General features: G+C 45.7%; 2 protein-coding genes across 2 annotated transcripts in view; both read right to left on the bottom strand.

Annotated features, from left to right (window-relative positions):
* LOC139554024 (fibroblast growth factor receptor 3-like) overlaps positions 1 to 5,428 on the bottom strand; it is a 60,709-nt gene extending 55,281 nt beyond the window's left edge. Inside the window, exons 1-2 of the mRNA XM_071366911.1 lie at positions 5,283 to 5,428; positions 2,578 to 2,699 (exon numbers count right to left, since the gene is read on the bottom strand). Coding sequence (XP_071223012.1) covers positions 2,578 to 2,699; positions 5,283 to 5,404 — 244 coding nt within the window. The 5' untranslated portion in view covers positions 5,405 to 5,428. The remainder of the gene's footprint in view (positions 1 to 2,577; positions 2,700 to 5,282) is intronic.
* A 13,823-nt stretch (positions 5,429 to 19,251) lies between these two features.
* The window catches only part of LOC139553117 (fibroblast growth factor receptor 3-like), an 80,423-nt gene continuing 78,463 nt past the window's right edge, over positions 19,252 to 21,211 (bottom strand). The window contains exon 6 of the mRNA XM_071365071.1: positions 19,252 to 19,365. Within this exon, the coding sequence (XP_071221172.1) occupies positions 19,252 to 19,365 (114 nt within the window). The remainder of the gene's footprint in view (positions 19,366 to 21,211) is intronic.

Raw genomic sequence — 21,211 nt, 5'->3', positions numbered from 1 at the left:
TAGTCACTGTCAGAGGATAATGGACAGTCAGAGACAGTCAGTCACTGTCAGAGAATAATGGACAGTCAGAGATAGTCAGTCAATGTCAGAGATAGTCACTGTCAGAGAAGAACGGGCAGTCAGAAATAGTCACTGCCAGAGGAGAACGGACAGTCAGAGATAGTCAGTCACTGTCAGAGGAGAATGGACAGTCAGAGATAGTCAGTCACTGTCAGAGGAGAACGGACAGTCAGAGAAAGTCAGTCACTGTCAGAGGAGAATGGACAGTCAGAGATAGTCACTGTCAGAGGAGAACGGACAGTCAGAGATAGTCAGTCACTGTCAGAGGAGAATGGACAGTCAGAGATAGTCACTGTCAGAGGAGAACGGAGAGTCAGAGATAGTCAGTCACTGTCAGAGGAGAACGGACAGTCAGAGATAGTCAGTCACTGTCAGAGGAGAATGGACAGTCAGAGATAGTCACTGTCAGAGGAGAATGGACAGTCAGAGATAGTCAGTCACTGTCAGAGGAGAACGGACAGTCAGAGATAGTCAGTCACTGTCAGAGGAGAACGGACAGTCAGAGATAGTCAGTCACTGTCAGAGGAGAATGGGCAGTCAGAGATAGTCACTGTCAGAGGAGAATGGACAGTTAGAGATAGTCAGTCACTGTCAGAGGAGAATGGACAGTCAGAGATAGTCAGTCACTGTCAGAGGAGAATCGACAGTCAGAGATAGTCACTGTCAGAGGATAATGGACAGTCAGAGACAGTCAGTCACTGTCAGAGAATAATGGACAGTCAGAGATAGTCAGTCAATGTCAGAGATAGTCACTGTCAGAGAAGAACGGGCAGTCAGAAATAGTCACTGCCAGAGGAGAATGGACAGTCAGAGAAAGTCAGTCACTGTCAGAGGAGAATGGACAGTCAGAGATAGTCACTGTCAGAGGAGAACGGACAGTCAGAGATAGTCAGTCACTGTCAGAGGAGAATGGACAGTCAGAGATAGTCACTGTCAGAGGAGAACGGAGAGTCAGAGATAGTCAGTCACTGTCAGAGGAGAACGGACAGTCAGAGATAGTCAGTCACTGTCAGAGGAGAATGGACAGTCAGAGATAGTCACTGTCAGAGGAGAATGGACAGTCAGAGATAGTCAGTCACTGTCAGAGGAGAATGGACAGTCAGAGATAGTCACTGTCAGAGAATAATGGACAGTCAGAGATAGTCACTGTCAGAGGAGAATGGACAGTCATAGATAGTCAGTCACTGTCAGAGGAGAATGGACAGTCAGAGATAGTCAGTCACTGTCAGAGGAGAATGGACAGTCAGAGATAGTCAGTCACTGTCAGAGGAGAATGGACAGTCAGAGATAGTCAGTCACTGTCAGAGGAGAATGGACAGTCAGAGATAGTCACTGTCAGAGGAGAACGGACAGTCAGAGATAGTCAGTCACTGTCAGAGGAGAATGGACAGTCAGAGATTGTCACTGTCAGAGGAGAATGGACAGTCAGAGATAGTCAGTCACTGTCAGAGGAGAATGGACAGTCAGAGATAGTCAGTCACTGTCAGAGGAGAATGGGCAGTCAGAGATAGTCACTGTAAGAGAAGAACGGACAGTCAGAGATAGTCAGTCACTGTCAGAGGAGAATGGACAGTCAGAGATAGTCACTGTCAGAGGAGAACGGACAGTCAGAGATAGTCAGTCACTGTCAGAGGAGAATGGACAGTCAGAGATAGTCAGTCACAGTATTCTAGACTGGGAGGGGGTTTACAAGGTAACAGTATTCTAGACGGGGAGGGGGTTTGAAAGGTAACAGTATTCTAGACTGGGAGGGGGTTTGAAAGGTAACAGTATTCTAGACTGGGAGGGGGTTTGAAAGGTAACAGTATTCTAGACTGGGAGGGGGTTTGAAAGGTAACAGTATTCTAGACCGGGAGGGGGTTTGAAAGGTAACAGTATTCTACACTGGGAGGGGGTTTGAAAGGTAACAGTATTCTAGACTGGGAGGGGGTTTGAAAGGTAACAGTATTCTAGACTGGGAGGGGGTTTGAAAGGTAACAGTATTCTACACTGGGAGGGGGTTTGAAAGGTAACAGTATTCTAGACTGGGAGGGGGTTTGAAAGGTAACAGTATTCTAGACTGGGAGGGGGTTTGAAAGGTAACAGTATTCTAGACCGGGAGGGGGTTTACAAGGTAACAGTATTCTACAGTGGGAGGGGGTTTGAAAGGTAACAGTATTCTAGACCGGGAGGGGGTTTACAAGGTAACAGTATTCTACACTGGGAGGGGGTTTGAAAGGTAACAGTATTCTAGACCGGGAGGGGGTTTACAAGGTAACAATATTCTAGACTGGGAGGGGGTTTGAAAGGTAACAGTATTCTAGACTGGGAGGGGGTTTGAAAGGTAACAGTATTCTAGACTGGGAGGGGGTTTACAAGGTAACAGTATTCTAGTCTGGGAGGGGGTTTGAAAGGTAACAGTATTCTAGACCGGAAGGGGGTTTACAAGGTAACAGTATTGTCGACTGGGAGGGGGTTTCCAAGGTAACAGTATTGTCGACTGGGAGGTATGAACAGTGATCTTGTACTAATACCAACCTTTCAGCATCTTCACAGCAACGTTGAGTTGTGTGTTGGGTTTCTCCTTTTCGATCCCGATGGCCTCCGCCATTACCACCTGACCGAAGCAGCCTTCTCCCAGAGGTTTACCCAACGTTAGCCTAAAACACAACCCAAACCAGTTAGCCTGCAACACAACCACAACCAGTTAGCCTGAAACACAACCATGACTAGTTAGTCTGAAACACAACCAGTTAGTCTGAAACACAACCACGACTAGTTAGCCTGAAACACAACCACAACCAGTAAGCCTGCAACACAATCACAACCAGTTAGCCTGCAACACAACCAGTTAGCCTGAAACACAATCACAACCAGTTAGCCTGAAACACAACCAGTTAGCCTGAAACACAACCAGTTAGCCTGAAACACAACCAGTTAGCCTGAAACACAACCAGTTAGCCTGAAACACAACCAGTTAGCCTGAAACACAACCACAACCAGTTAGTCTGAAACACAACCAGTTAGCCTGCAAGACAATCACAACCAGTTAGCCTGAAACACAACCAGTTAGCCTGAAACACAACAAGCTAGCCTGAAACACAACCAGTTAGCCTAAAACACAACCACAACCAGTTCTTCTGAAACACAACCAGTTAGCCTGAAACACAGCCACAACCAGTTAGTCTGAAACACAACCAGTTAGCCTGCGAGACAATCACAACCAGTTAGCCTGAAACACAACCAGTTAGCCTGAAACACAACAAGCTAGCCTGAAACACAACCAGTTAGCCTAAAACACAACCACAACCAGTTTGCCTGCAACACAATCACAACCAGTTAGCCTGAAACACAACAAGCTAGCCTGAAACACAACCAGTTAGCCTAAAACACAACCACAACCAGTTTGCCTGAAACACAACCACAACCAGTTCTTCTGAAACACAACCAGTTAGCCTGAAACACAACCACAACCAGTTTGCCTGAAACACAGCCACAACCAGTTAGTCTGAAACACAACCAGTTAGCCTGCGAGACAATCACAACCAGTTAGCCTGAAACACAACCAGTTAGCCTGAAACACAACAAGCTAGCCTGAAACACAACCAGTTAGCCTAAAACACAACCACAACCAGTTTGCCTGCAACACAATCACAACCAGTTAGCCTAAAACACAACCAGTTAGGCTGAAACACAACCAGTTAGCCTGAAACACAACCAGTTAGCCTGCAACACAACCACAACCAGTTAGCCTGCAACACAACCACAACCAGTTAGCCTGCAACACAACCACAACCAGTTAGCCTGAAACAAAACCAGTTATCCTGAAATACAACCACAACCAGTTAGCTTGCAACACAACCACAACCAGTTAGCCTAAAACACAACCAGTTAGCTTGAAACACAACCAGTTAGCCTGCAAGACAACCACAACCAGTTAGCCTGCAACACAACCACAACCAGTTAGCCTGAAACAAAACCAGTTATCCTGAAATACAACCACAACCAGTTAGCCTGCAACACAACCACAACCAGTTAGCTTGCAACACAACCACAACCAGTTAGCCTAAAACACAACCAGTTAGCTTGAAACACAACCAGTTAGCCTAAAACACAACCAGTTAGCTTGAAACACAACCAGTTAGCCTGAAATACAATCAGTTTGCCTGAAACACAACCAGTTATCCTGAAATACAACCAGTTAGCCTGAAACACAACCAGTTAGCCTGAAACACAACCAGTTAGCCTAACACACAACCAGTTAGCCTGAAACACAACCAGTTATCCTGAAACAACAACAATGACACACATGTTAAAGTGTAAAGAAACTACCAGAGAAATGTTTTAATCTGATCTGGGACAATCTTCTCTGAAGGTACACATAAAATAATCCAAAAGGTATGTTAAGGTATTCCTCTGTCTCACCTGGTCTAAGGTATGTTAAGGTATCCCTCTCTCACCTGGTCTAAGGTATGTGAAGGTATCCCTCTCTCACCTGGTCTAAGGTATGTTACGGTATCCCTCTCTCACCTGGTCTAAGGTATGTTAAGGTATCCCTCTCTCACCTGGTCTGTATGTTAAGGTATTCCTCTCTCACCTGGTCTAAGGTATGTTAAGGTATCCCTCTCTCACCTGGTCTAAGGTATGTTAAGGTATTCCTCTCTCACCTGGTCTAAGGTATGTTAAGGTATTCCTCTCTCACCTGGTCTAAGGTATGTTAAGGTATTCCTCTGTCTCACCTGGTCTAAGGTATGTTAAGGTATCCCTCTCTCACCTGGTCTAAGGTATGTTAAGGTATCCCTCTCTCACCTGGTCTAAGGTATGTTAAGGTATTCCTCTCTCACCTGGTCTAAGGTATGTTAAGGTATTCCTCTGTCTCACCTGGTCTAAGGTATGTTAAGGTATTCCTCTGTCTCACCTGGTCTAAGGTATGTTAAGGTATTTCTCTGTCTCACCTGGTCTAAGGTATGTTAATGTATCCCTCTTTCACCTGGTCTAAGGTATGTTAAGGTATCCCTCTCTCACCTGGTCTAAGGTATGTTAAGGTATCCCTCTCTCACCTGGTCTAAGGTATGTTAAGGTATTCCTCTGTCTCACCTGGTCTAAGGTATGTTAAGGTATTCCTCTGTCTCACCTGGTCTAAGGTATGTTAAGGTATCCCTCTCTCACCTGGTCTAAGGTATGTTAAGGTATTCCTCTGTCTCACCTGGTCTAAGGTATGTTAAGGTATCCCTCTGTCTCACCTGTTCCTAGAGAACTCCCATTTGGGATCTGAGGGCAGCTCCAGCTCGGAGACGTTGGCCAGCATTGGTCCATCACTGGATGACAGGCGGGCGATCCTGACTAATGGCGTGTTGGAGTTCATGGAGGAGTTAGACTCCAAGGAAACCTGCTGGGTGATAAAGAGACTGTTATAGGGATGAGCGAGAGAGAGTAGTTAGAAAGAGAAGAGGAGAGGAGTGGATATGAGATGTTACAACAGGCTGGGTGCATCTGGTTGGTTCACTCCACTGGGTGATAAAGACAGACTGTTATCGTCTCTGAAGAGGTGAGAGGAGTGTATATGAGCTGTTACAACAGGCAGGAACTGGGTCGTTCCTTTGAAAAATGGGCTCCTCTCTGAAACCTCCCGAGCCTTTTACTGGTGTACTGTAGAGGTAGTTATCTATAAAATGCCACAATGGGGTGCAGAGCGTTTTATTTTGATGCTGAAGGGTAGCCCCGCTAAAACCATTGACAATTGTATGTCGTTTTCAAGGGATTGTTAAATAAATGTTAACTATTTTAATATCAGCACCTCTTGAAGAGCATAGTCAGAACTGCAAATGTCAGATTATTCCATGTGAAACAATTTCGGACATTTAGCTCTATCAGAGTTATACAAGCAGAGCCGCTGGAAAACGAGTGTCAGGACAACATTTGCCCCAGTACTTTTCAATCTGGTGGCGCCGCCACACCACTTTCAAAGCAGCAGCACCTAATGCGTTTACCAGACACATTCATTAGTACACGTCATAGAAAAACGTTTCGCAACCATGCCTCTCAACAACTATTTTTGGTTGCACCAACACCTCGATGTTTGACTCTGCACTAAGTTGCTTTCTTCGCTCACGCTCCTCTCCTGCATGCCTGGCAGCCTGCTTCATGAGAGAACGAACACACATTTAAATTGAACCCAATGACCCAATCTATAGCTAGCTAACAAAACTACTAACGTTAGCTTTAGAGTCGCCGAGCTAGATAGCTAGCTAACATTAGCTAGTTAGGTTGATGCAATCATGCAGTCAGCAGCTAACGTTAATAATTTAGACTCACTGAATAAATATGTTTGGCACAGGACAAAGACGATGAAACGATCTGCTGCTGCTACAAAAGGGATACTGAAGTTCCTGAAAAGGTTAGTCGATCAGTTTGTTAGTCCAGTAATGTTCGTTGGCATATTATTTTATTTCCACTGCTGGTGATTATTCACAAATGCTTGTGGCACAAATTTCAACGCCTTAAAAGTAAACAACCTACAAATTCTACCACAGAGCAGTCTACACAGACAATATGAACACATTTGTCCAACCATAACAGATGGATGGATAATGTAGAAAGAGATAATTTATGGATTCCAGCACCACCATAACTTTTATCAAATACAGAGACAGGCAGCCATCATGGCATCAGTCTTTTTCAACTAGCTAGTGCATAGTGACACCTACTGATACGAACTGGTATTGCAGGTTTGGTTAGAATAGAGTGCAATAGAATGAGTTAAATTCAATCAAATCAACTTCATGAAAATGGGGATATTCTTTTTTATGAAAAATGTCAAATTAGTTTAATTAATGATTGAATTATAGGAATTTTACAGACATTCAGTTCCTACATTGAGCGCAAGGGAACCAACCTATGGTGGGCCAGATGGAGACCAGGACAACAACACAAGGTTACTGGTTTTATGACTTACACGTGAAACAAACTTTGTTACGGAGTCTACTGTCTATAGTGATAAATGTAACCCTGTCTTGTTACAGCCTACTGTCTATAGTGTTAAATGTAACCCTGTCTTGTTACAGCCTACTGTCTATAGTATTAAATGTAACCCTGCCTTGTTACAGTCTACTGTCTATAGTGTTACATGTAACCCTGTCTTGTTACTGTCTATAGTGTTAAATGTAACCCTGTCTTGTTACAGTCTACTGTCTATAGTGTTAAATGTAACCCTGTCTGTTACAGTCTACTGTCTATAGTGTTAAATGTAACCCTGTCTTGTTACAGTCTACTGTCTATAGTGATAAACGTAACCCTGTCTTGAAACAGTCTACAGTTTATAGTGTTAAATGTAACCCTGCCTTGTTACAAAGTATATAAATAACAGTTTAATCAAAACTCTGCATTTAACACATTTACCAACGTCTTATTCTTTCCTGTCTCAACTTTTTTCATTCAACTTTTTCGCTCCGGACGCTTAATCTGGAAAAAAGTTAGGTAGTAACATTAACACTATGCCATCTAATTGCAGTTGCTTTACTTATAATATACAGGAGCTTTATGGCGAGGATAGCCGAGTTGCAAGCCCAGCTTCAGATGCAATCGTTAGGCAAGGGCAATTTAAGTGTAGGAAAGGATGAAACAGCATCTGTGCCACCAGTAAGTACAGATAGTAGTTTAAATCCCCCCCGCACAGTCCCCACAGCTGGACAATTTCCTCAAGGCTTCTGGAAAGAAATGCTGTCAGTATTCTCAACCGGTGTCACTCATTTCAACCGATTCTCCCCATTAAGCAACCAGTTCTCCCTGAGCCTTCTCAGGTCTCTCCTCCACCTGTTACGGGGTCTGACACACTGAAGCCTGCCACCACGAGCTCTGACAAATTGATCATACACTGATTACCATGGGGCAGGGCTACCGACGTAAAGGCTAAAACTGACGAGTGTAGAGAGTATAGGGATATTGTTATCCACGTCGGCACCAACAATGTTAGGATGAAATAGTCAGAGGTCACCAAGGGCAACAGAGCTTCAGCGTGTAAATCAGCTAGAAAGATGTGTCGGCATCGAGTAATTGTCTCTGGCCCCCTCCCAGTCAGGGGGAGTGATGAGTTCTACATCAGTCTCACAACTCAATCGCTTGTTGAAAACTGATTTTTGCCCTTCCCAAAAGATAGAATTTGCAGATAATTGGCACACTTTCTGGGACTCACCAACAAACATGACCAAGCCTGGTCTGCTGAGAAGTGACGGACTCCATCCTAGCTGGAGGGGTTCTCTCATCTTATCAATGAACATAGACAGGGCTCTAACTTCTCTAGCTCCACAATGAGATAGGGTGCAGGCCAGGCAGCAGGCTGTTAGTGTGCCACTAGCACAGGCAGTGTAGTCAGCTCAGCTATCCCCATTGAGACGTGTCTGTGCTTCGATCTAGGTCTGCCTAAACTAAACATGGCGGTGTTCGCCTTAGCAATCTCACTGGAATAAAGACCTCCTCCATTCCTGTCATTATTGAAAGAGATTGTGATTATACATCACATCTTAAAATAGGACTACCTAATGTTAGATCCCTCACTTCAAGACAGATTGTCAATGAACAAATCACTGATCATAAACATGATGTGATTGGCCTGACTGAAACAAGGCTCAAGCCTGATGAATTTACTACGTTAAATGAGGCCTCTCCTCCTGGTTACACTAGACTCTCTTGAAAAAGCCAAAATTTGACCTTGACCCAGAAAATATAAAAAACTATCGGCCTATATCGAATCTTCCATTCCTCACTGCTGTTGCGCAGTAACTCACTGCCTTCCTGAAGACAAACAATGTTCACGAAATGCTTCAGTCTGGTTTTAGACCCCATCATAGCACTGAGACTGCACTTGTGAAGGTGGTGAATTACCTTTTAATGGCGTCAGACCGAGGCTCTGCATCTGTCCTTGTGCTCCTAGACCTTAGTGCTGCTTTTGATACCATCGATCACCACATTCTTTTGGAGAGATTGGAAACCCAAATAGGTCTACACGGACAAGTTCTGGCCTGGTTTAGGTCTTATCTGACGGAATGATATCAGTTTGTCTCTGTGAATGGTGTGTTATCTGACAAATCAACTGTAAATTTCAGGTGTTCCTCAAGGTTCCGTTTTAGGACCACTATTGTTTTCACTATATATTTTACCTCTTGGGGATGTCATTCGAAAACATAAAGTTAACTTTCACTGCTATGCGGATGACACACAGCTGTACATTTCAATGAAACATGGATACATTTTTCTGCATCATTTTGGACAGAAAGTTTCTGATTTTTGCAATGTTACGTAGATGGAAAAAAGCTGTCCTTGAAACAGGCTTGATATGTTCGTCAAAAGAGAGATCAGGGTCCAGAGTAACGCAGAGGTCCTTCACATTTTAATTTGAGACGACTGTACAACCATCAAGATGAATTGTCAGATTCAACAGAAGATCTCTTTGTTTCTTGGGACCTAGACCTTTGCAGCCATCCACTTCCTTATATCTGAAACACAGGCTTCTAGCGATGGCAATTTTGGGGCTTCTAGGTTAGACTACTGCAATGCTCTACTTTCCAGCTACCCAGATAAAGCACTAAATAAACTTCAGTTAGTGCTAAATACGGCTGCTAGAATCCTGACTAGAACCCCCAAAAATTATCATATTACTCCAGTGCTAGCCTCCCTACACTGGCTTCCTGTTAAGGCAAGGGCTGATTTCAAGGTTTACTGCTAACCTACAAAGCATTACATGGGCTTGCTCCTACCTATCTTTCCGATTTGGTCCTGCCGTACATACCTACACATACACTATGGTCACAAGATGCAGGCCTCCTTCCTGTTCCTAGAATTTCTAAGCAAACAGCTGGAGGCAGGGCTTTCTCCTATAGAGCTCAATTTTTATGGAATGGTCTGCCTACCCATGTGAGAGACGCAGACTCGGTCTCGACCTTTAAGTCTTTACTGAAGACTCATCTCTTCAGTGGGTCATAGGATTGAGTGAGTCTGGCCCAGGAGTGTGAAGGTGAACGGAAAGGCTCTGGAGCAACGAACCGCCCTTGCTGTCTCTGCCTGGCCGGTTCCCCTCTCTCCACTGGGATTCTCTGCCTCTAACCCTATTACAGGGGCTGAGTCACTGGCTTACTGGTGCTCTTCCATGCCGTCCCTAGGAGGGGTGCGTCACTTGAGTGGGTTGAGTCACTGACATGATCTTCCTGTCTGGGTTGGCGCCCCCCCTTGGGTTGTGCCGTGGCAGAGATATTTGTGGGCTATACTCGGCCTTGTCTCAGGATGGTAAGTTGGTGGTTGAAGATATCCCTCTAGTGGTGTGGGGACTGTGCTTTGGCAAAGTGGGTGGGGTTATATCCTGCCTGTTCGGCCCTGCCCGGGGGTATCATTGGTGGGGCCACAGTGTCTCCTGACCCCTCCTGTCTCAGCCTCCAGTATTTATGCTGCAGTAGTTTATGTGTCGGGGGGCTAGGGTCAGTCTGTTATATCTGGAGTACTGTCTTATCCGGTGTCCTGTGTGAATTTAAGTATGCTCTCTCTAATTCTCTCTTTCTCTCTTTCTTTCTCTCTCTCGGAGGACCTGAGCCCTAGGACCATGACTCCTTGCTGTCCCCAGTCCACCTGGCCGTGCTGCTGCTCCAGTTTCAACTGTTCTGCTTGCGGCTATGGAACCCTGACCTGTTCACCGGACAAGATACCTGCTGTTTTCAACTCTCTAGAGACAGCAGGAGCGGTAGAGATACTCTTAATGATCGGCTATGAAAAGCCAACTGACATTTACTCCTGAGGTGCTGACCTATTGCACCCTCGACAACTACTGTGATTATTATTATTTGACCATGCTGGTCATTTATGAACATCTTGGCCAAGTTCTGTTATAATCTCCACCCGGCACAGCCAGAAAAGGACTGGCCACCCCTCATAGCCTGGTTCCTCTCTAGGTTTCTTCCTAGGTTTTGGCCTTTCTAGGGAGTTTTTCCTAGCCACCGTGCTTCTACACCTGCATTGCTTGCTGTTTGGGGTTTTAGGCTGGGTTTCTGTACAGCACTTTGAGATATCAGCTGATGTAAGACGGGCTATATAAATACATTTGATTTGATTTGATCCCCCGCGCATCTGGCTAAGGCAGAGGTTTTGTTAACATTTCCGACAGCAAGTAATAATAAAATGTAAAAAAGACAGTGTTTTCAACTTTTGAGCTTTTAGTCATGAAATCTATGCAGCCTTTTCATTGGGACAACAGATTTCTAAGGGACTTGTTTGCAGTTCCTACGGCTTCCAGTGGATGTCACCAGTCTTTGGAAATTGGTTGAGGTTATGTAACGAGTATTACCGAAGGTGGCCTCCCTTCCTGTTCGAGTGGCGCTCGGCGGTCGTCGTCGCCGGTCTACTAGCTGCCACCGATCCCTTTTTCCTTTTCGTTTGGTTTTGTCTAATTGATTTCACCTGTTTATTGTTTGGTTGTTAGGGTGGTGTTATTTAAGTTCGTTTAGCCCGTTTCTGTTTGTGCGGGCTTGTCTCTCTGTTTGTGTATGAGGTTGTTATTTTCACGTTGGGGTTTTTCCACAGTCTGGATTTATTTTCCAGTGTGTACTTTATTCAAGTCGGATTTTTACGCCAAATGTTTTTGACGTTACCAGTTGTTCATCTGGTTGGACATTAAAGAGTGGTTTTCCCCATTACCTTTGCTCTCTGCGCCTGACTCCTTTCAATTGTCCTCATTGAACGTAACAGAAGCCCGCACCCACATATGGAGCCAGCAGGAGCAGCGACCACCCCTCTCCCCACGATGGAGGAGAGAGTCCTTCATCACACGTCCATCCTCCATCGCATCGGATCAGCTATGGATCTTATGATGGAGAGGATGGATCGTTGGGAGAGGAGTGGTCTCCCTACTAACCCACCTACCCTCCCTCCAGCAACTATACCATCTCCTCCAGCGGGATCCGGTACCAGCGCCTTGCGTATTACGCCTCCAAGCCAGTACGATGGAGCGGCGGCGGGGTGCCAGGGATTCCTGCTACAATTAGATCTATACCTGGCCACCGTCCGACCAGCTCCCTCGGACGAAGAGAGCGTGAGTGTCCTCGTCTCCTGCCTGACGGGTAGAGCCCTAGAGTGGGCCAATGCGGTCTGGAACGGGGCCGACTCAGCGAGGGGCCACTACCCGGAGTTCACCCGCCGTTTTCGGGCCGTGTTCGATCACCCTCCAGATGGCCGAGCGGTGGGTGAGAGATTGTTCTATCTACGACAGGGGACGAGGAGCGCGCAGGACTTCGCGCTGGATTTCCGGACCTTGGCCGCTGGAGCAGGGTGGAACGACAGGGCCCTGATAGACCATTACAGGTGTAGCCTGAGAGAGGACGTCCGCAGAGAGCTGGCTTGTCGGGACACTACGCTAAGTTTGGATGAACTAATAGACATGTCTATCCGGTTAGACCATCTGCTAGCTGCTCGCGGACGTTCTGAAAGGGTCCTGTCCGTTCCATCTCCTGACCCTCCTGCTCCTATCCCGATGGAGCTAGGAGGGGCAGCATCTAGGGAGATCGGAGGAGGCTCCTCCTGTACCAGTTGTGGCCGAAGAGGGCACACTTCCGGTCGGTGCTGGAGGAGTTCATCTGGGAATCGAGAGGGCAGGCAGAACACTCCTCGGTCACCTCAGGTGAGTCAGCACCACACTCTCCCAGAGCTTCCTGTTGGTCACATGTTTTTGTTAATATGTTTCCTTAAATTTTTTCCCTCTCTCCAGCATAAGGCGCTAGTCGATTCAGGCGCAGCTGGGAACTTTATAGATCGCGGACTCGCTCAAAGGTTGAGGATTCCGTTAGTTAAGGTAGACCCCCCTTTCCCTGTGCACTCCTTAGATAGTCGACCGTTAGGGTCAGGGCTGGTCAGGGAGGCCACAATTCCTTTGGAGATGATTACGCAGGGGAATCATAAGGAACGGATTAGTCTGTTTCTTATCGATTCACCTGCGTTTCCGGTGGTGCTGGGGATTCCCTGGCTGGCTATTCACAATCCGACGATTTCGTGGAAACAGGGAGCTCTACAGGGGTGGTCTGATGAGTGTTCAGGCAGGTGTGTAGGAGTTTCCATCGGTGCGACAACGGTGGAGAGTCCAGACCAGGTTTCCACCGTGCGCATTCCCGCTGAGTATGCCGATTTGGCTATCGCTTTCAGTAAAAGGAAGGCGACCCAATTACCACCCCATCGACACGTGGATTGCGTGATAAACCTCCAGGTAAACGCTGCACTTCCCAGGAGTCATGTGTATCCTTTGTCCCAGGAGGAGACGTTGGCTATGGAGACATATGTCACGGAAGCTCTTGGACAGGGATTCATTCGGCCCTCCATGTCACCCGTCTCCTCGAGTTTCTTTTTTGTGAAGAAAAAGGATGGTGGGTTGCGTCCGTGTATTGATTATCGTGATCTCAATTCCATCACGGTGGGTTTTAGTTACCCACTACCTCTCATCGCTACGGCGATGGAATCATTCCACGGAGCACGGTTCTTCACGAAACTGGATCTCAGGAGCGCGTATAATCTGGTGCGTATTCGGGAGGGAGATGAGTGGAAAACCGCGTTTAGTACTACATCGGGCCATTATGAGTACCTCGTCATGCCGTACGGGTTAAAGAATGCTCCAGCGGTCTTTCAATCCTTTGTTGACGAGATTCTCAGAGACCTGCACGGACAGGGTGTGGTGGTGTATATTGATGATATTTTGATCTACTCCGCTACACGAGCCGCGCATGTGTCTCTGGTGCGCAAGGTTCTTGGGCGACTGCTGGAGCATGACCTGTACGTGAAGGCGGAGAAATGTGAGTTTTCTAAACAAGCCGTTTCCTTCCTGGGTTATCGCATTTCCAGCTCGGGGGTGGATATAGGGGGTGACCGCGTAAAAGCCGTGCGTAATTGGCCGACTCCGACCACGGTAAAAGAGGTGCAGCGGTTCTTAGGGTTTGCCAATTACTACCGGAGGTTTATCCGGGGTTTTGGTCAGGTAGCAGCCCCTATTACCTCACTGCTGAAGGGGGGGCCGGTGCGTTTGCAGTGGTCAGCAGAGGCGGACAGAGCCTTCTGTAGGTTGAAGGTGCTGTTTACCGAGGCGCCAGTGTTGGCGCATCCGGACCCTTCTTTGGCGTTTATAGTAGAGGTGGACGCATCCGAGGCTGGGGTTGGAGCGGTGCTCTCACAGCGCTCGGGTGTGCCACCAAAACTCCGCCCTTGTGCTTTTTTTTCGAAAAAACTCGGGCCAGCGGAGCGGAATTATGATGTGGGGGATAGGGAGTTGTTGGCTATGGTTAAAGCCCTGAAGGTGTGGAGACACTGGCTTGAGGGGGCTAAGCACCCTTTCCTCATCTGGACTGACCACCGTAACCTGGAGTATATCCGATCAGCTAAGAGACTGAATCCGCGTCAGGCAAGGTGGGCCATGTATTTCACCAGATTTCGTTTTACGATCTCGTATCGACCAGGTTCCCTCAACACTAAGGCCGACGCGCTGTCTCGCCTCTATGACTCAGAGGAGCGGTCCATCGATCCTACTCCCATCATTCCGGCGGCCAAGTTGGTGGCACCGATAGTATGGGAGGTGGACGCGGACATCGAGCGGGCGTTAAGGGAGGAACCTGCGCCTCCACAGTGCCCGGAGGGGCGTAGGTATGTACCGCTCGCTGTTCGTGATCAATTGATTCGATGGGCTCATGGTATACTCTCGTCAGGTCACCCGGGTATTTCGAGGACAGTGCGAGGTCTTAGGGGGAAGTACTGGTGGCCCACCTTGGAGAGGGATGTGCGATTCTATGTCTCTTCCTGTTCGGTGTGCGCTCAGAGTAAGGCTCCTAGGCACCTGCCTCGAGGGAAGTTACAACCCCTCCCCGTTCCACAACGGCCGTGGTCCCATCTTTCGGTGGATTTTCTGACTGACTTACCTCCATCTCAGGGGAACACTACGATCCTGGTCGTTGTGGATCGGTTCTCTAAGTCCTGCCGTCTTATCCCGTTGCCCGGTCTCCCTACGGCCCTGCAGACTGCGGAGGCATTATTTACCCATGTCTTCCGGCACTACGGGGTGCCCGAGGATATTGTTTCTGATCGGGGTCCCCAGTTCACTTCCAGAATATGGAAGGCGTTTATGGAGCATTTGGGGGTCTCGGTCAGCCTTACATCGGGGTATCACCCGGAGAGTAATGGGCAGGTGGAGAGAGTGAACCAGGAGGTGGGTAGGTTTCTGCGGTCGTATTGCCAGGACCGGCCAGGGGAGTGGTCAAGATACATCCCCTGGGCAGAGATTGCTCAGAACTCACTAAGCCACTCCTCTACCAACATGTCACCATTTGAGTGTGTGTTGGGGTATCAGCCGGTTCTGGCACCATGGCATCAGAGTCAGACCGAGGCTCCTGCGGTGGAGGAGTGGGTACAGCGCTCTAAGGAGACTTGGAGAGCCGTCCAGGAGTCTCTGCGTCAGGCGAGTAGACGGCAGAAGAAGAGCGCTGACCGTCACCGCAGTGAGGCCCCCGTGTTTGCACCGGGGGATAGGGTCTGGCTCTCGACCCGAAACCTGCCCCTCCGCTTGCCCTGCCGGAAGCTGGGTCCGCAGTGTGTAGGGCCATTTAAAGTCCTGAGGAGAATAAATGAGGTGTGTTACCGATTGTTACTTCCTTCGTATTATCGTATTAACCCCTCATTTCATGTGTCTCTCCTCAGGCCGGTGGTAGCTGGTCCCATGCAGGAAGGTGAGGTTCCGGAGGTCCCTCCACCCCCTCTGGATATAGAGGGGTCCCCGGCGTACAGGATAAGGTCCATTCTGGATTCCAGACGCCGGGTGAGGGGCCTGCAGTACCTCGTGGACTGGGAGGGGTACGGTCCGGAGGAGAGGTGCTGGGTCCCGGTGGGGGATATATTGGATCCATCTATGCTGAGAGAGTTCCATCGCCTCCATCCGGATCGCCCTGCGCCTCGGCCCCCGGGTCGTCCTCGAGGCCGGCGTCGGCGCGCTGCGGGAGCTGCGCGTCAGGAGGGGGGTACTGTAACGAGTATTACCGAAGGTGGCCTCCCTTCCTGTTCGAGTGGCGCTCGGCGGTCGTCGTCGCCGGTCTACTAGCTGCCACCGATCCCTTTTTCCTTTTCGTTTGGTTTTGTCTAATTGATTTCACCTGTTTATTGTTTGGTTGTTAGGGTGGTGTTATTTAAGTTCGTTTAGCCCGTTTCTGTTTGTGCGGGCTTGTCTCTCTGTTTGTGTATGAGGTTGTTATTTTCACGTTGGGGTTTTTCCACAGTCTGGATTTATTTTCCAGTGTGTACTTTATTCAAGTCGGATTTTTACGCCAAATGTTTTTGACGTTACCAGTTGTTCATCTGGTTGGACATTAAAGAGTGGTTTTCCCCATTACCTTTGCTCTCTGCGCCTGACTCCTTTCAATTGTCCTCATTGAACGTAACAGGTTATTCCTTTGTGTAATGAAGAAGTACGGCCATCGTAAATGAGGGTCACATGAAGTAAATTGTTTGAGAGAGGCACGCTACCAAAAAAGTTGCGTCAGTTTGTTTTCTTTTTGTATTGAACACAGATCATCCCGTCTTCAAATTGATCGATTATTAACGTTTAAAAATACCTAACGTTGTATTACAAAAGTAGTTTGAAATGTTTTGGTAAAGTTTACATGTAACTTTTGATATATTTTGTAGTGACGTTGCGCAAGTTGGAAGCTGTGTTTTTCTGGATGAAACGCGCCAAATAAATTGACATTTTGGATATATATCGACGGAATTAATCGAACAAAAGGACCATTTGTGATGTTTATGGGACATATTGTAGTGCCAACAAAAGAATTTCGTCAAAGGTAAGGCATGAATTATATTTTTATTTCTGCGTTTTGTGTCGTGCCTGCAGTGTTGAAATATGTTACTCTCTTTGTTTACTGTTGTGCTATCATCAGATAATAGCATCTTATACTTTCACCGAAAAGCCATTTTGAAATCTGACATGTTGGCTGGATTCACAACGAGTGTAGCTTTAATTTGGTATCTTTCATGTGTGATTTAATGAAAGTTTGATTTTTATATCATTTTATTTGAAATGGCGCTCTGTATTTTCCCTGGCTATTGGCCCAGAGAGGTTAATCACTTTTTATAGCTACTGTTTACAGTCCTCCTGGGCCGTATACAATGTTCCTGACAGAGTTCCCTGAAATCCTTCTGGACCTCATAGTCACGATAGATAATATTTAAATGTTTTGGTGACTTCAATATTCACATGGAAAAGTCCACAGACCAACTCCTAAAGGCTTATGAGCCATCATCGACTCAGTAGGTTTTGTCCAACATCTCTCCGGACCTACGCGTTGCCACAGTCATTCCCTGGATCTAGTTTTGTCCCGTGGAATAAATATTGTGGAACTAAATGTTTTTCCTCATAATCCTGGACTATCGGACCACCATCTTATTACGTTTGCAATCGCAAAATAATCTTCTTAGAGCCCAACAAAGGATTATCAAAAGTCACGCTATAAATTCTCGGACAACCCAAAGATTCCTAGATGCCCTTCCAGAATCCCTCCACCTACTCCAAGAACGTTGGAGAACAAAAATCGGTTAACCACCTACAGTTGAAGTCGGAAGTTTACATATACTTAGGTTGGAGTCAATTGAACTCGTTTTTCAATCACTCCCCACATTTCTTGTTAACAAACTAAAGTTTTGACAAGTCGGTTAGGACATCTACTTTGTGCATGACACAAGTAATTTTTCCAACAATTGTTTACAGACAGATTATTTCACTTATAATTCACTGTATAACAATTCCAGTGGGTCAGAAGTTTACATACACTAAGTTGACTGTGCCTTTAAACAGCTTGGAAAATGATGTCATGGCTTTATAAGCTTCTGATAGGCTAATTGACATAATTTGAGTCATGAAAAAGCCAGACTACGGTTTGCAACTGCACATCGGGACAAATATCGTAACTTTTTAGAGAACTGTCCTCTGGTCTGATGAAACAAAAATAGAACTGTTTGGCCATAATGACCATCGTTATGTTTGGAGGAAAAAGGGGGAGGCTTGCAAGCCAAAGAACACCATCCCAACTGTGAAGCACGGGGGTGACAGCATCATGTTGTGGGGGTGCTTTGCTGCAGGAGGGACTGGTGCACTTCACAAAATAGATGGCATCATGGGGGAGGAAAATGATGTGGATATATTGAAGCAACATCTCAAGACATCAGTCAGGAAGTTAAAGCTTGGTCGCAAATGTGTCTTCCAAATGGACAATGACCCCAAGCATACATCCAAAGTTGTGGCAAAATGGCTTAACTTATTATGGATCATTGGGACGCTAACGTCCCCCCTGGACAACATCCGGTGAAATTGCAGAGCGCCAAATTCAAATTACAGAAATATTAATACTAAACATTCATGAAAATACAAGTGTTATACATCATTTAAAAGCTTTACTTCTTGTTAATCCAGCCACATTGTCAGATTTCAAAAAGGCTTTACGGCGAAAGTACACCATGCGATTATCTGAGGACAGCGCCCCGCACACAAAAGCATTACATACATTTTCCAACCAAGCAGGTGCGTCACGAAAGTTAGAAAAAGCGATAAAATAAATCGCTTACCTTTGAAGATCTTCATCTGGTTGCAATCAGGGTCCCAGCTACATAACAAATGGTCCTTTTGTTCAATAAAGTCCTTCTTTATATCCCCAAAAAGTATGTTTCATTGGCGCGCTAGACTCAGTAATCCACCGGTTTCCCTCGTTCAAAATGCATACAAATGAATCCCGTAAGTTACCAATAAACTTCTTCCAAACATATCAAACAACATTCTTAATCAATCCTCAGGTACCCTATTATGTAAATAAACAATAACATTTAAGACGGAGAATACCGGAGATAAATAAACTCTTAAAGAAACTCTTTCTAAAGACTGTTGACATCTAGTGGAAGCCCTAGGAACTGCAATCTCAGCCATTGTATTCAGATGTGAGCTGAAAAAAAATAATTCTGGATGGATTGTCTTCGGGTTTTCGCCTGCCATATAAGTTCTGATATACTCACAGACATTATTTTAACAGTTTTGGAAACTTTAGAGTGTTTCCTATCCAATACTACCAATTATATGCATATCCTAGCTTCTGGGCCTGAGTAATAGGCAGTTTACTTTGGGCACGCTTTCATCCGGACGTGAAAATTCCGCCCCCTACCCAAGAGAGGTTAAGAGGCCATGACTATTTCTGTGAATTTGTCAAGAGATGCAGGATTTAAAAACTTGAGTGTCTCCATTGATCCTAGGTCCTGGCACTTCTGTGCAGACTCAGGACAACTGAGCTGTGACGAAATACGCAGATTCAAAGAGGAGTATGTAATTTTCTTGCTAATGATCATCAAATCAAATCAAATGTATTTATTTATAGAATTGAAATATATTTATAGAATGTAACCAGAATCCATGGGAGTGTACAGACTGAGTCAACATGGAGTTAATCACTAGACATATAAAAACAGAACGTAAGTAGAATCCACGGGAGTGTACAGACTGGGTCAACATGGAGTTAATCACTAGACATGTAAAAACAGAACGTAAGCAGAATCCACGGGAGTGTACAGACTGGGTCAACATGGAGTTAATCACTAGACATATAAAAACAGAACGTAAGTAGAACATGTGTACCGTAATTAATTAACACCACAAGCCATGTATCTGTGATATGAACATATGTTTGTACTAATCAAGTATTATTAGAAGAGCACTTATATTAGGAAATTATATATGCAATAAATGTATTATTTTTTGTATTAACACTATGGCGCCGCCACCAATATAATTTAAACTGAGCAGATGTGGGCGTTAACAAGCAAGAATTGAGACAGAAAGAGAATTGTGGCGAGAGGCCAAGGGGTGTTACTCATCTACATAGAGGGGAGTGACCATGTGTGTTATCTGAAGGTGGAAACCTATAAAGCCTGAGGTCTGTAACAATACAATTCAGTTGTTCCATGGAATTGCTCGTGTTAGTCGAGTTAGTGTGTGTGCGTGCTCGGCTTCTGTTACTGTTGTAATAAAGTGTTTTTGAATTTACCATTTCCGGTATCCGAGAAATATTTCATTCAATATTTCCACGACACGTGTCGAAAGCGTTCCACAGGGATGATGGCCCATGTTGACTCCAATGCTTCCCACGGTTGTTTTCAAGTTGGCTGGATGTCATTTGGGTGGTGGACCATTCTTGATACACACAGGAAAGTGAGTGTGAAAAACCCAGCAGTGTTGCAGTTCTTGACACCAACTGATGCGTCTGGCACCTACTTCTGTTGGGTTCACCTTGGGGTCATGATAGGGGCTGTACCAAATGTTTGAGGTATTATAATAATTGATTATTCTTATGTTGTATTAATAGAAGGGGAAGGGTTATAAGACCCCCCCCCCTTACATTTCTAGGGTCCTAGACTACAGATTAACAATATGTATATGTAACGAACGTCGTCGGGTGAAGGAGAAGAGGACCAAGGTGCAGCGTGGTAAGTATTCATAATACGTATTTTTAATAAATAAGAACACTCTCACAAAAACAACAACACGACAAACGAACAGTTCTGTGACGAAAAACACTAAACAGAAAATAATCACCCACAACTCAAAGTGGGAAAACAGACTACCTAAGTATGGTTCTCAATCAGAGACAACGATAGACAGCTGCCTCTGATTGAGAACCACACACGGCCAAACACAAAGAAATAGACAACATAGAACACCAGACATAGAATGCCCACCCAAACTCACGCCCTGACCAACCAAAATAGAGACATAAAAAGGATCTCTACGGTCAGGGCGTGACAGTATATGCATTATAAGGTTTAATATTGTTCCACAGTTATTTTCTATTTTCTGCTTCTTATAAAAAAACGGTCTGAGAGACGCGTCAAAGATAAAAGAGATGCATAGACACAGAACTCTGCAGGGGAGTGAAAGAGATAAGAGACTAGTCAGACATTCCACTATAAATCAACTAGGGGAGTGGACATTTACTGCTGAGTCTTTAGATAACACTGAAACTCTTGTTTGTATAGCTGTGTAGGCATGGGTTTGGTCTCATGAGTAGAAGGTAATGACATAGGCAGTGACATCATTAAGATATGACTGCAGGCATTATAAAACAACTTGTACCCTTTACTA

The sequence above is a fragment of the Salvelinus alpinus genome, chromosome 25 (assembly GCF_045679555.1).
Source record: "Salvelinus alpinus chromosome 25, SLU_Salpinus.1, whole genome shotgun sequence".
In the NCBI taxonomy this organism is placed as follows: Eukaryota; Metazoa; Chordata; class Actinopteri; order Salmoniformes; family Salmonidae; genus Salvelinus; species Salvelinus alpinus.
Note: the sequence above shows the minus strand (reverse complement) of the source record. Positions and strands in the feature narration are given on the sequence as shown.